The sequence below is a fragment of the Ciona robusta genome, unplaced genomic scaffold (assembly GCF_009617815.1).
Source record: "Ciona robusta unplaced genomic scaffold, ASM961781v2 AP042737.1".
NCBI lineage: Eukaryota > Metazoa > Chordata > Ascidiacea > Phlebobranchia > Cionidae > Ciona > Ciona robusta.
The window spans coordinates 314,218-328,804 of NW_028323116.1; the positions used below are offsets into that span (position 1 = coordinate 314,218).

General features: G+C 39.0%; 1 protein-coding gene, 1 long non-coding RNA gene and 1 pseudogene across 2 annotated transcripts in view; all 3 read right to left on the bottom strand.

Annotated features, from left to right (window-relative positions):
• Positions 1–14,587, bottom strand: part of LOC149724248 (uncharacterized) — a 177,150-nt gene that overhangs the window by 104,754 nt on the left and 57,809 nt on the right. The window lies entirely within an intron of this gene.
• LOC149724260 (uncharacterized) lies at positions 7,059–11,042 on the bottom strand (annotated as a pseudogene).
• LOC149724261 (uncharacterized) lies at positions 9,582–13,721 on the bottom strand. The gene is made up of 3 exons (XM_089893231.1): positions 13,680–13,721; positions 12,281–12,543; positions 9,582–12,017 (listed from the first exon to the last, which is right to left on the bottom strand). Exons 1-3 carry the CDS (start codon positions 13,719–13,721, stop codon positions 11,375–11,377), a joined length of 948 nt encoding a protein of 315 aa, XP_089749357.1. The 3' UTR covers positions 9,582–11,374.

Sequence of the window (14,587 nt, forward strand, 5' to 3'; positions counted from 1 at the left end):
TGGCGAACAGCAAGAACATAGATTTGCTGAAGCATTTGCATTGGTGGTTCAGTGGTAGAATCCTCGCCTGCCACGCGGGGTGCCTGGGGATTCCCGGCCAATGCAAACTCTGTCCGGCGCCGTGGCGTAGTGGGGATCAACGGCTAATGTATGACGAACAGCAAGAACATAGATTTGCTGAAGCATTTGCATTGGTGGTTTAGTGGTAGAATCCTCGCCTGCCACGCGGGGTGCCTGGGGATTCCCGGCCAATGCAAACTCTGTCCGGCGCCGTGGCGTAGTGGTTAGCGCGCCTGCCTGTAACCATTAGGTAATAATGGGTTCAAGGCTCGTCGCTCGCCATTGTGGGCGTATGTGTCCTTGGGAAGACACTTAACGACAATTGCTCCAACCCAGAATGGTCACTAATGGGTTGTCCAAATTATCAGCCATACATAAAAAAAATGAAAAAATCCTCAAAAAATAAACACTCACAAAGTAACATACATGGTAACTCGTAAGCTGGCACGAGGTGTTAAACCCGTGTGATGTCAATATTTGCATTAGAACTGATTCAACATTTACATTATTTACAATAATGGGTTAAAAACATCTGCCTGTTGGCATTGGTACACAATAATAGGCCGTTTGTAGGATTGGGTCACGTGCTTGGATACCGCATAGCAACGCCATGTTGGGACCCCAGCACCGTATTGCAATTTATATAGTGTTAGGAAGGTAATTGAAGTTTTAATTCAAAATACTGGCGATATTAAGTCTGAAGCGTTCTATATCAATTATTTGTATAGTTTAGTAGTATTTTAAGTTATTTCGATTGTTTTCCTGCAATACTTTGTCAATAAGACCTTTATTTTATTTAATAAGACCTTTATTTTATTTAATAAACCCAAAGCCCTCTGACAAGCGTGACACGTATACTACATGGAGAACAATCAAGGTAATGTTCAGATTCTTTAGCATTTTGTTTATTTTAATACTGTTGTTCATGAACACATCTCGCTAGGTTTACCGTGCTCGGTAGTGACGTACTTTCTCGTTAAACCCACTTTTGGTAATACAAAGCACCCTCTCGCTAAAACGCGCGCTAAATAACGTGGAACTCACACCACTCGGCGTTCATAGCCATTTCTTGTATTTGACGCAAAAGTATTACACACAGAACTAAGTTCTGGCTTTCTTTTCCACGAAGATTTGAAATCGTAAAGCAGCAGTAAGATGCCTTTCAGTTGAACAGCAAATTTTAATATCACTGGAAGTTTTCAAAATTCAGCCAAAGACAACATTAATGTTCGCCAGCCAAACTGTCAGTGTACTATTCGTCGTTTCATGGGTAGTTTGATTTTAAACACGAGTGCCCTGACAGAGATTTTTTAATTATGATCAAACAGAATTTTCATTCTATCGTACAATTCCCAGGCGTGGTAAGTTCGATAGTATCTATATTCCTATCATTGCATCAAGTAAAGATGAGCACCTCAAGTAATTCCCCCATTTGGATTTAAGAAACAATTTAAACGATGGAAAGGGCTTTAACTTTATTTGAATAAAACTTCCTTTTAATGAATGTCCTGATGCAAGAGATCATGTTGAATTTGGAAGCTGGTTGGCTAACACCACGTGTAATTCATTCTTGCCTTTTCTACTAAATGGTGCGTATCTTATATATCACAAACGTTGACTCGATCAACAGTCGGGATCTGTTGTATTTTTAGAACAATTTAAACGATGAAATTTTATCTGAAAAGGACTTTTTTTCATATCAATGTGCTGGCGCAGCTTTCAGATTATGTTAAATTTGGAAGCTGACATCAACATCTTTTCAGAGTTGGCAACTATCAAAGTTAGTATATAGACCAAGTTAGGAAACGGATTGTAAAACAATTTTTCCATTTTCGCCCGTCTGTGACGTCATAGTCTTCCCAGCCATTATGGAGCCCACGGCATCGCATTTTATCATTGCTGAGTACTTTTTTTCTTCTAAATATTGCGTATTTTTAAGAGCAAAGCACATAAAAATATGGCTTTCAACTAACGTTATATATCTCGTATTACAATAACTACATAAATAACCAACTTTTATTAAATAACCATTTTTTATAACACTCAGTCAATTAAAGAATAAAAGAAAACAGAAAATATCAAGCATACCAACCAAAAACGTAAAAGAACAGGTTTAAAATATAGAAATACAAACAAAAACGCTTAACAATAAACATATACGGCAGTTTTGCATGTAAATTGCCGTGATTTTTTTCTTTTTGGCTCACAAACTTAACACCTATACCCGGCAACGAAACTTACGGTATCTTTAAATTTTCCTAATATCAAAATTATTTTTGGTCTTGTTGCATTAATAATATTAATAAACCATCCTTTCTACGTTTTAGAAATCGGAAACCGCGAACACCATATCTGCTAGTACTTAAGCAGTTCAGAGCTGCATTCACTCATATTGGATTTAAATGTGGTATGGTTCTGTAGATATGTAGGTAAGCAGAATGTAAAATTTTCCTATTGCTGCATTCACTCATTGGATTTAAATGTGGTATGGTTCTGTAGATATGTAGGTAAGCAGAATGTAAAATTTTCCTAATATCAAAATGAAGTTATGTAGGTAAGCAGAATGTAAAATTTTCCTATTGCTGCATTCACTCATTGGATTTAAATGTGGTATGGTTCTGTAGATATGTAGGTAAGCAGAATGTAAAATTTTCCTAATATCAAAATGAAGTTAAGGATAACAATACTAATTTACTATTTTTGGTCTTCTAGAATTAATAATAATAAACCATGCTTTCTACGTTTATGAAAACGGAAACCGCGAACACCTTATCTGCTAGTACCTACGTTTATGAAAACGGAAACCGCGAACACCTTATCTGCTAGTACTTAAGCAGTTCAGAGCTGCATTCACTCATGTTGAAATTAAATGTGGTATGGTTCTGTAGATATGTACGTAAGCAGAATGTAACTAAGCTGATTGCTGCGAGTATTAAACGCCAACGTAAAGTAACCTGTTAAACCACACTGTACGCGCTGAAAACCAGTCAAGTTATGGTCATGTTTAATGCTTAACTTTGGATCAAATAGGAATTCTGTTATCTGTTCCGGTGTGGCTAGTAATCTTTTCTTATGTTCCTGTCGCTGAACTTTTACCTGAATGAACATTTCTGTCGCTAAACTTTTACCTGAATGAACATACAAAGTTTTGTTGTGGGGGAGACCGGGGATGGTTCGGACGTTTTTTTTGAAAACTGCTAATAATTTTTTTTATATGCGTCACATGAATTTAAATGTTAGTTTGTTGTAAAGGGTGATCCTTTGCCGAAAAAGGGTAGGAGAGTCGCTTGCCAAAGCAAACTAGAAATGCATGTAAAAGGTCAAACTAGAAATGCATGTAAAAGGTCAAAATCCTAAGGCTTTTAAGTGTCCGATGTTTTGTTGTAAAGGGTGAGAGATCCTGTGCCGAAAAAGGGTAGGAGAGTCGCTTGCCAAAGCAAACTAGAAATGCATGTAAAAGAAGATATAAGGCGAATGCACTCAACCCAAAGATAATACTCCTTGACAAAAAAGGAGTGCTACCTGATTGAATATGTTGTTTTACATTTCTAATAAAACGTTGACAATATAGTTCAGCGGGGTAAGTTGGATCGTTAGCATATGATACTTAATATTTCTGGATAAAATTTTATAACAGCTATTACAACTAGAGCACATACTTCTTTCTAGCATCTCCAGGATTGGCCATCTGCTGTATTTGCCTGACGGTGCAAACGCATAGCGGATCCAAACTTCATGGCAAATTCGCTCTTGTGAAATATGACCAAACGGCCAAACTCGATCGCATTTTTCAAACTTCATCAAACATGGGATTAGAGTATCATTTAAACCAACAAGATTATGAAGCGATAATGCAAATACAACTCCGTGTTCTGACATTAAAAATGAATTAATCCAATGGAAAGAGTGATGATAGTGCTATGAGTGCATGCTTCTTATAAAACATTACAGATTATGAAGTATTTTTGTAATGAAAAAAATGAAGTTCGGAAAAACAAACGGAAAAGTACACTTAGTAAAAGGTTTGCTTGTACAAAATCACGTTGCTTCTTTTGGCCTGTTTTTTTTTTACCGACTTGCTTTAAAGGCACTTTGGAAATAATATCGCAGGATGTTGCGAACAACGTTTTACTTTTAAGAAGGAATTTTTGAATTTTTTCTTCATCCGTGTAAGATTTGTCCAGTTCGTTATGTCCATTTGAAATTAACATATTCTGGCAGTAGACACATTCCTGTGCGTATAAGCAGCTGAAACTAGGTCATCTATATATGTCAATTTTTTTCAACATAAAATTGGCTGATTGGCAATTGTTGTTATTTTGTAAGGCCATACATATTATTCTGTTTTGTAAATATGACAAAGCATCTGTTGCGTGCTCTCTACAAAATGGAATTGCTTCATCTTGCTTGTGTGATAAAATTTCACTTCATCTTTTGCTCCAAGAGAGGAAAAAGTCAGTTTAATTACTGTTGGCTAAGTCAAGATCAACTTTATTCATCGAGCAGTCTTTCAAATTTTGTGTTAAATGATTGTTGCACAGAGTGTGCATTGCATCCTGAAACCTAAATTGTCATAGCTATTTAAGGTGTTGTCTATATAAAAATAAACGTCCTCTTTTTTTCCTAGTGGTACTGCGCATCCAGTAGCTGTATGCCCGCGGCTTCAACCTTAGAATCAGCAAATTTTGCAGGAAGAATGAATGAATGAATGAAACTTACTTTATCCTCGCGTGGCCGGAAAACGACAGTCGTTATCACACGGGTTTAACACCTCGTGCCAGCTTACGAGTTACCATGTATGTTACTTTGTGGGTAATTTTTTTTTGTGTTTTTTTTTCTTTTTTTTTTATGTACGGCTGATAATTTAGACAACCCATTAGTGGCCACTGGGTTGGAGCAATTGCCGTTAAGTGTCTTGCCCAAGGACACATACGCCCACAATGGTAGCAGCGTCGAGCCTTGTACCCATTACCTCTGGGTTACAGGCAGGCGCGCTAACCACTACACCACGGCGCCGGTCATAACCACTACACCACGGCGCCGGTCAAGAAAAATCTTTGTTTGGCAGTTGGGTGCTTTTTAGCAATTTCAAGTTTTTGATTCTGTGGAATTTGGTTGGTGTTGCAAATGTACCTCCGCTTCTAACTCTAGAGAGCTTGTGTCAGGTTGCTTCTCTTTGGTGTGGGAGTCCTTTCTATGCACATCCTGGTGGTACTGCGCATCCAGTACCTGTATGCCCGGGACTTTTCAACCTTAGTATCACAAATTTTGCAAGAAGAAAATCTTATCTTTGTTTTGCCGCTGGTGTGCTTCTTTAGCAATTCCAAGTTTGTGATGAAATTCTCCACTTCATCTTTTGCTCCAAGAGTGGACAAAAGTCGGTTTAATTAAACTTTGTGTTGGGGGCGGCGTTAAACGTGAATGATTGAATGACTCGGTTGAAGTTGACTCCGTGCGTAGTTGATTCTTCTTTAGTTGCTAGTTGACGCCGTGAACTTTCTTCTCGGTTGCTTATACGCAGCAGTAAAGACAAACCACCCGTTTAACGGCTTTTGACTCGTTTATTGACGAACAACCATGACGGAAAACAGGCCACGAGAATACGTTCACCAAAAGTTTAGTCCAAATGCCCAGTGTCCAATACTTGGGCAACTACTTTATAATAAAAACACACAGTAAAAAGATAGTAAAACGGCTTTGACCCTGGGGCATGCAACGTCAGTAAACATTAGAAAACAGACATAAAAAGAATCGGGAGTGTTTTATCTACGCTTTGATGATACTGTTATTGTCTCCCTTTGAGCCACCCAAAGAAGACGTAAAATTTATACGATTGCCAAAATGTTAGACACGAAAAACCGGTTATTAGAAGGACGTTAGTTGCACACACTCGATCTTGAGACTTCAGTATATTTTGTAATGGCATTAAATTAAAGATTAATTAATCTATACTGCTTTCCCACATCAACCGCTACAAATAGGCTTTAGAAGGACGTTAGTTGCACACACTCGATCTTGAGACTTGAGTATATTTTGTAATGGCATTAAATTAAAGATTAATTAAAATCTTTACTGCTTTCCCACATCAACCGCTACAAATAGGCTCACACCCACACAAGATGGTTTCATGTGCTGACGATCCACGCGAACTGTTCCTCATGATTTCAGTTTTTAAATTGTTGGAAGCTTTTGGAGTTTTTGGTACCAATGATGATCCTCCTATTTTGTTTTCTGGATGACTCTTGGAGTTTCATTTCCTTTGTTTGATTTTCTTCCCATGTTTGCGTCACTGATGTAGCCGTCACCTTTCATCGAATTATTTTCAGTGATATTCACTTGAGGATTTGGTCGACATGTTCGCGCAGATGTGTTCACTGGTGGGGTGATCTACTGTAGGGCCTCAGTGTTCTAGCAGCGATTGTCTAAAAAAAGGAATTTGGTGAGTCATGTGCTGACGATCCACGCGAACTGTTCCTCATGATTTCAGTTTTTAAATTGTTGGAAGCTTTTGGAGTTTTTGGTACCAATGATGATCCTCCTATTTTGTTTTCTGGATGACTCTTGGAGTTTCATTTCCTTTGTTTGATTTTCTTCCCATGTTTGCGTCACTGATGTAGCCGTCACCTTTCATCGAATTATTTTCAGTGATATTCACTTGAGGATTTGGTCGACATGTTCGCGCAGATGTGTTCACTGGTGGGGTGATCTACTGTAGGGCCTCAGTGTTCTAGCAGCGATTGTCTAAAAAAAGGAATTTGGTGAGGTATAAGTCTTGAAAGGAATGTATGCAAAATACGTTTAGGCTAGATACTGTGTGGTGGTTACATTACTATTAAAAATGTTAACTGAATAAGCTACAAAAAAAATTTATAACACCAACATACCAAATTTCTAAAAAAATTGATATGTTTAGGCTAGATACTGTGTGGTGGTTACATTACTATTAAAAATGTTTACTGAATAAGCTACAAAAAAAATTATAACACCAACATGAAATACATAAACATACCAAATTTCTAAAAAATTGATATATATAAGGTAAAATTACATTACTTACCAAATTTCTAAAAAATTGATATATATAAGGTAAAATTACATTACTAACACAAAAATTATTTTACACAGAAGACACCACAAAAATTGATAAGTGACATAAATGTAATAATTTTTACGAAATCGTACATGATTACCCAAAGTTAAAAGTTTAAGCGAAATAAATGTTTAGCACAAGAGGGATGCGAAAGTAAACGAAATAAATGTTTTAGCAAAAAAAATGAAAGAATGTGATTTAACCAAGAGGGATGCGAAAGTAAACTATGCAGTGGCGTGGGTATTTTGGGAAGGACGTTACGAAATGTAGTTGTCGCGTTCATTAATATCATTATTTTGGGGGTTATTGGTGTAACGAACGCCTCGACCTACCCCGGATGAAGATAAAAATGGACGCACCCACCGTACACCTTAAAAACCCAGAAGGTAAAAAAAACTCTCCAAAAACTTGCCATAGAAAGCGCAGGCAGCCATAACTATACAGAACCAAAATGGTGAAGTAATTGAACTTCAGCCAGAAAAATCTTATGAGCGGAGGCGTCTAACGTTTTGGAAACATATTCCATATCGGCACTGATAGAGGGTTTGGAGTTGGATTCAAGATAGTGGTAAAATTTATCGTAAGTTTGGCTTAATAGTGGTAAGATCTTAACACCACTAGCGGTCTTGGGGAACTCGTTCATGAATGACTCATAGTCGGGAGTGGTGTGATGAAAATTGACGGGGTAACATAATTGACCTTTTGATCCGTATGTGACAAGGAGTAATTATCAAAAACATAAAAATCACCCGCCCAGGGGTATAACTCTCGACAAATTTAACGCCAGCGTAAACGAAACCGTCACGGTACAACTGCCCAATGAGAAACTGCCAGCGTTGTCCCGGTAACGTATGAGTGGCCTGGTAGCAAAAAGCTTCCCGTGCTCAAGTGAATGCAAAATGGTCCCATTAATGTTCTCACACGTTAACTCAGTCATGAGGTCTCCTACCGTAATGGCGGCACGCTGTCCACCCAGAATTTTACTGAGTATCTCTCACGGATACTGCCGGAAGACCAGCGAATATAAAGTAGACACTAGTGACTGAATAGTACATTCTAAGTAATGTATATCGACAGTCATGTTGCGCATGCTCTCAGCCAAGGTGTCCGAGACTTCGTTAATCATACCAGAAGTCGGATCATACGAGCCGAGCGCATTATTGCTATGAACTCGCTGAGGCCGCAACAAAGAGGCGGTAGAACAATTGAAAGGGATAATAATCAGACCAGACGGATAACACAAAATGTCTTTAGAATAACAGGCGTTAGTATTAGTCGGACAAGTAGCCAGGGAATGAATGCTAAGTCCCAAATCACGTACCTCTAAACGATAAGGACGTTGTGACTCACTAAAATGTAGGGTCAGGTTATGGGTTCCCACAGGGTTAGTCGGGGGTCAATCTATAAGTTTGGGCACTTTTCTAACAAAGGTACTTGTACCAACGGTACAGAATCCGCGATGCACATCGCATTTACTTAAAATACCCATAGGACTCTTCATTCGTTTGCGAATGTGGTAAAATACCCATAGGACTCTTTATTCGTTTGCGAATGTGGTCATAGTAGACGACAGATTGCGTCATTCGGGCATTGTTAATAGACTTAGTCACACTAGTAGGCCATTGGCAGGACAGTTCCACCTCGTTGGAGGTGGAAAACTGAGTTTCAGACATTTTAGTTAATGGACCATAACTAGGAGCATTCTTAGTTTGCACCCACTCTTCGCACGCACCGGACGCAGGCGCTGGACCAGGAATGGTCTCTATGAAATAGGTTTTACTCCCAAAAAAGAAATACGTCGTATGGAACGTGGTGACAAAAGTTTGGCACGTGTGCATTGTTATTGGCAGGGGCTCGGAATTTGCTTAACGCAAGGCGGGGACTCTGGAATAAAATATTCTCCTTTAAACAGAGAACCGTGACATAATTTAAGCGGAGTACTCATAGTAAAAAGCAAACAGAGACTTTGCGACGAAGTGGAGAAGGTATAATAGGCCGAAAAGAACCAGTAAACACGTCACCGAGAATCAAATTGTCCGAATCGGGAATGACACGATTAACAAGGTTAAAGCTGCTATATAATTCAATTTCATTAACAAAGGCAGGGTTGCTTTGATGTCTGGACATTTCATGAAGCGTGATAGCTTCATATGGTAACGAGAGCGAATTTACTTCGACGCGCGAAAAGCAGTCGGCAACCGAATTTGAAGAATTTTGATATATTCGATAGACTTAGTGTACTCAGCAATCAACGAAAATTGTCGCGTCTGTCTCTGGGAGAAAATCTATCACGCTTGAAGGCGCGAACAATGTGGGCTTTATGATCAGTGACGATATTAAATTTACGCCCTTATCACGCTTGGAATGGAAGGCGCGAACAATGATAGGCTTTATGATCAGTGACGATATTAAATTTACGCCCTTCAGCAAATACTTAAAATGCTTGACAGCATCATATGGCCAAAAGCTCCTGATTAAAAACACTATACATATTCAAAGCAAACTGGGTTTTCTTTACTATACCTTTGGGAAATACATAAATACATTGATGTCCTGTTTTAGTTGTAATTAGATCTACTGGTTTTCCGAACATTGTAATTTCGTTAGTTCCCGCACACTGTTTTAGTACAGGCTGTATCTAAAATTGCAATAGAGGAAAATTTTTCACTTACCAAGGCATTAGCTTCAGAAAGCAGAACATAGTTAATCTCTTCATCTTCACTTGAATTTAAAGAACTTATTTCTTCTGCCACTTGAACATTTGAATCTCTGTGTGGACATTTTGCAGCCCAATGCAACTTAGAATCACAGATGACACATCTGGACACACGACCAAGCTTCTAAAGGGTTTTGTTTTACCGCATTCATTTTGTTCTTTTTAAATTGTTTTTGTCGCATTATAAAGGCTTCTTCTTTTATTGTAGTTGATGATTCTCCTTCACAATTTTTGGAAACAATTCGTTTTAGTGCTTAACGCCGGGAAAAGAAAGCGAGGGGTTTCCATTCACCTTCAACCAGCTGATTGAGCACAGCGGCCATAGCGGTCCTACTACAATCAGTTACCAAAGAAAATCTATCATTTAACTTAGGGTAACACAGAAGGGTTTCTTCACTAAGCATAGTCTTAATCTTTTGGAAGGCAGACATGGATGCAGTGGACCAAACAAGCGGGCGACGGTTGGAAGGGTTCCTACACCACATAGAATAAAGATGGCGTAAAGTATTAGCAGCATGAGGATTTAAACCGTGTATAAAAATTTACCATACCTAGAAAACGTCTATATTCAGACACAGTCGTTGGCAATGGAAAAGCTCTAATGGCAACGACACGGTCAGCAATGGCAGTCATACCTTCCTTGGTAATGTGTTGACCAAGAAATTACAATTCAGAAGCACCAAGAATACTTTTCTTAGTGTTAATGAGCAAACCATATTCGGACAAACGTTGAAAAACTATTTTTAAATGTTTCTCATGTTCTTTCGGCGAATAACTAGCTACCAACAAATCGTCGACAAACGCAAAGCAAAACTCCTCCAAACCACGGACGACTTGACTAATCAAACGTGAAAAAGGCTGCGCAGCGTTACAGAGACCAAAACTCATGCGTTTATAAGCAAAGGGGCCGTGATAGTAGTCTTTGCAACAGACGACGTATCCATAGGTATCTGATTGTAAGCACGCTCGAGGTCTAGTTTACTAAAAATCGTGCGACCATGCAGAATGTTAGCAAAATCACGCGAAAACGGAAGGGGATACGAATCTGAGACGGTCATCTGGTTTAACCTACGGTAATCTCCGACACAACGATAACTTTTTGAACATATGTAGCGGCGAACACCATGGACAATATAACTCTTGTAGTTTAGAAAACTCTTTCCTAGCAATCTCCATCATTTCAGGAGAAAGAGGACGACAAGAAACAGGATGACCACGTGTAACAAACTGATGAGTGACATTATGCTTAATGGGGACGTGACGGGAAAATGGAGAAGTTAAAAATCATCACCTTTATAAATTTAAGTTCGTTCAACACGAAAAACCTGTAACCGCACATAGACTTATTATTAAATAAACGAGGGGCATACCACAAGGGAATAATGCTAACCGCACTACCCGAGTCGCAGAGAAACGACAAATTATGATTTTTATCAAGGACGGTGAAAGTAGAAGGCGCGTGAGAGTCAGTCCTATTATTAGCACGCTTCACCGAATACGTGAAGGACCTACCCCGTTTTTTGAACGGTCATTCCAATTACAAGGCTGGACACAACTATAGGCACTTGCCCCAAACCTGGCGTGATAATAACACAATTTAGACGGGTTATGGTTATGAGTAGGTCGAAACCGGGGACTGAAAGACTGCGGCGGATTAAACCGTGGCTGTGCAGCGTTACCAGGAGGACGAGAATTAAACCTAGCACGAGGCGTAAAAGAAGCAGACGGACGAACAGAACGATATCGAGGTTGACTAGGTTGGAAATTACTGCGGGGATGATAAGCGTTATATTCCAAAAATCGGTATTATCGTGGGAAGTCGGATTTTTAGGTGTCAATAACTCGTCAGTTAAACGTTGCAAACGGCGCTCAAATTTATCATTGACAAGCATCTGCGAGGTAACGGAATTAGGAGAAGGTTCTGCTGTGGAATTACTGGAGGGACTGACAAACGAATTTGGAGCTTGTAACATCATTATTTCATCGGCTTTGGAAGCCAGGTTTTTAAGCTCTGATTGTGAATATTCTAACCCAAGAGTGCGTATAACATCATCAGGCAAACGTTCGACAAACAATTTCTTTAAAAGACTTTCAGCCACGACGCCGTGACTGCTCAACAACGACCTTATTTCGCTCAACAATTCGGACGGCGATTATTTAATCTAGTTTCGTGTAACAATTTGTTGAAACTTTGTACCTCATTAAATTCATATAATTTTAACAATGCCATTTTAATTTAACAATGCCATTTTAAGAGCAGTATAAGGATTATCAACGTCACGGTGCATAATAAAATGCCCAACTCGGCTTACTTGTTCGGGACCTAGGGCTGAAATGGTATGCGTGAAACGTACATGCTCACTCTGGACGTTGTTTAAATTCATATAATTTTAACAATGCCATTTTAATTTAACAATGCCATTTTAAGAGCAGTATAAGGATTATCAACGTCACGGTGCATAATAAAATGCCCAACTCGGCTTACTTGTTCGGGACCTAGGGCTGAAATGGTATGCGTGAAACGTACATGCTCACTCTGGACGTTGTTATTGCAGTCAAAAATAGTCTCAACGGTACTCAACCATAAGCGGACAGACGAAGGCCAAAAAGGGGGCAATCTCGTTTTAAGGTCGATAAGCGAATTGTTTCCAGCAACCACAGTACACCATTGCTCACACTAGTCATTTCGGTGCTTTGGCTCGCAAAATCGGGGGAGTTAACTTGTACCTGTGAAGGTTGTTCAGGCGCGTAGTTACACCCACACCGTTTTAGGCTTATCGACAGGCGCGTTCCCAAAAGACCAACTGTTCGCGAAAACGTCATCACGAAAAGGGTTAGTACGCGCTAGGAGCGTTAGTTGCAAAATGCTCAGGAACATACGGCGTAGATTGTTTAAAAAATCTACCCTTTGGTCGTTTCAAAAATGGTAAAATTTGGGCCGTAATAAATAAAATTAAGAAAAAAATAATTAAAAAGTAAATAAAGGTAAATAAAAATAAGAAACGTCGCCGTTGTTCTGTAGTCGGAAGGTCGTGCTCAAAGGTCACCAATTGTTGGGGGCGGCGTTAAACGTGAATGATTGGCTCGGTTGAAGTTGACTCCGTGCGTAGTTGATTCTTCTTTAGTTGCTAGTTGACGCCGTGAACTTTCTTCTCGGTTGCTTAGACGCAGCAGTAAAGGCAAACCACCCGCCGCTCAACGGTTTTTGACTCGTTTATTGACGAACAACGATGACGGAAAACAGGCCACGAGAATACGTTCACCAACGTTTGTAGTCAAAATGCCCAGTGTCCAATATTTGGGCGCAACTATTTTATAATAAAAACACACACAGTAAAACGCCCAGATAGTTTGACCCTGGGGCATGCAACGTTGAGTAAACATTAGAAAACAGACATAAAAAGAATCGCGAGTGTTTTATCTACGCTTTGATATGATACTGTTATTGTCTCCCTTTGAGCCTACACAATGAAGAGATATAAATTTAGACGATTGCCAGAATATTGGACACGAAAAACCGGTTATTAGAAGGACATTTGTTGCACACACTCGGAGACTTCAGTATATTTTGTAATGGCATTAAATTAAAGATTAATAATCTACTGCTTTCCCACATCAACCGCTACTTGCCTTGGGCTCAGTGAAAATCAACTTTATTTATCGAATAGTCTTAAATTTTGCATCCTGAAACCTATATAGTCATAGCTTCCCAAATTCTTTTTTTTATATTTAAAGTGTTGTCTGTATAAAAATAAACGTCTCTTTGTTTCCTTATAGTACTGCGTCTGTTTTACATGTTTTGAAAATATATACTTTGCCTCCATATCTTGCCATTCTGCCTCCATATCTTGCCATTCTAACAAACTCTGTGTTGCACTATGACGAAAATTACGTCACGAAAAGTGTGCGTTTGTTGGGTAATGGTAAAGTGATGCACACTGTCTTTTTGCTTGATTTGCTGAAATTTGTGTAAAACACATATATATGTGTTGTAAAAAACTTGCAAATATGACATTCTTGACTGACACCCGAGCATGGAAAACATGATGGACTGTGTATGGTTGGACAATTTCGTATACCTGCATATTTTTGGACCGAGTTGTGTAACGTTCTTCCAAAAAAGATAAGTCGTTTCCGCAGTGTTGACATGATTGACAGTATTGTGGTTGTAATGTGACGTCACTTTAGGCGTCGAGTTGCAACAACTGGACGCTCAATTAAAGGGCCTAAACACACACCCCAAATGTACTTTACTTTAATCGATAGAGTGTGTTTTTCCTATTCCAACGACACCTTTAGTTGTTTTAATCGGTTCTGTATAACCAAAGATATTCCAGCTCAAACACCGTGAAATTCATAAAACTGATTTGAAAGTTGCGTGGCGAAAAAATGGGGTGATTCACTCTGTGTGCAGTTAGAGTGTGTTTTTCTTATTCCAACGACACCTTAGTTGTTTTAATCGGTTCTGTATAACCAAAGATATTCCAACTCAAACACCGTTGAAATTCATAAAACTGATTTGAAAGTTGCGTGGCGAAAAAATGGGGTGATTCACTCTGTGTGCAGTGCAGTTACCGCTAGATGGCGTAACAGATCAGTCTAAATTTTTTGTGCTGTCTCCGGCTGTGCTACATCAACGCGGTGAAAGAGAATATTTTACAGTTTGTTCAGAACAGGTTTTAAGAATTTAATTATTATAATGCCGACCAACTGTTGTGTCC

Bases quoted from the DNA above. Each gene is read 5' to 3' on its own strand.
- LOC149724261 (XM_089893231.1), bottom strand. From the start codon at position 13,721: ATGGCAAGATATGGAGGCAGAATGGCAAGATATGGAGGCAAA. The intron at 12,544-13,679 runs GTATATATTTTC...CGAAATGACTAG, and splicing joins TGGCAAGATATGGAGGCAAA to TGTGAGCAATGGTGTACTGT. The intron at 12,018-12,280 runs GTTAAATTAAAA...GATTAAATAATC, and splicing joins ACTGCTCTTAAAATGGCATT to GCCGTCCGAATTGTTGAGCG.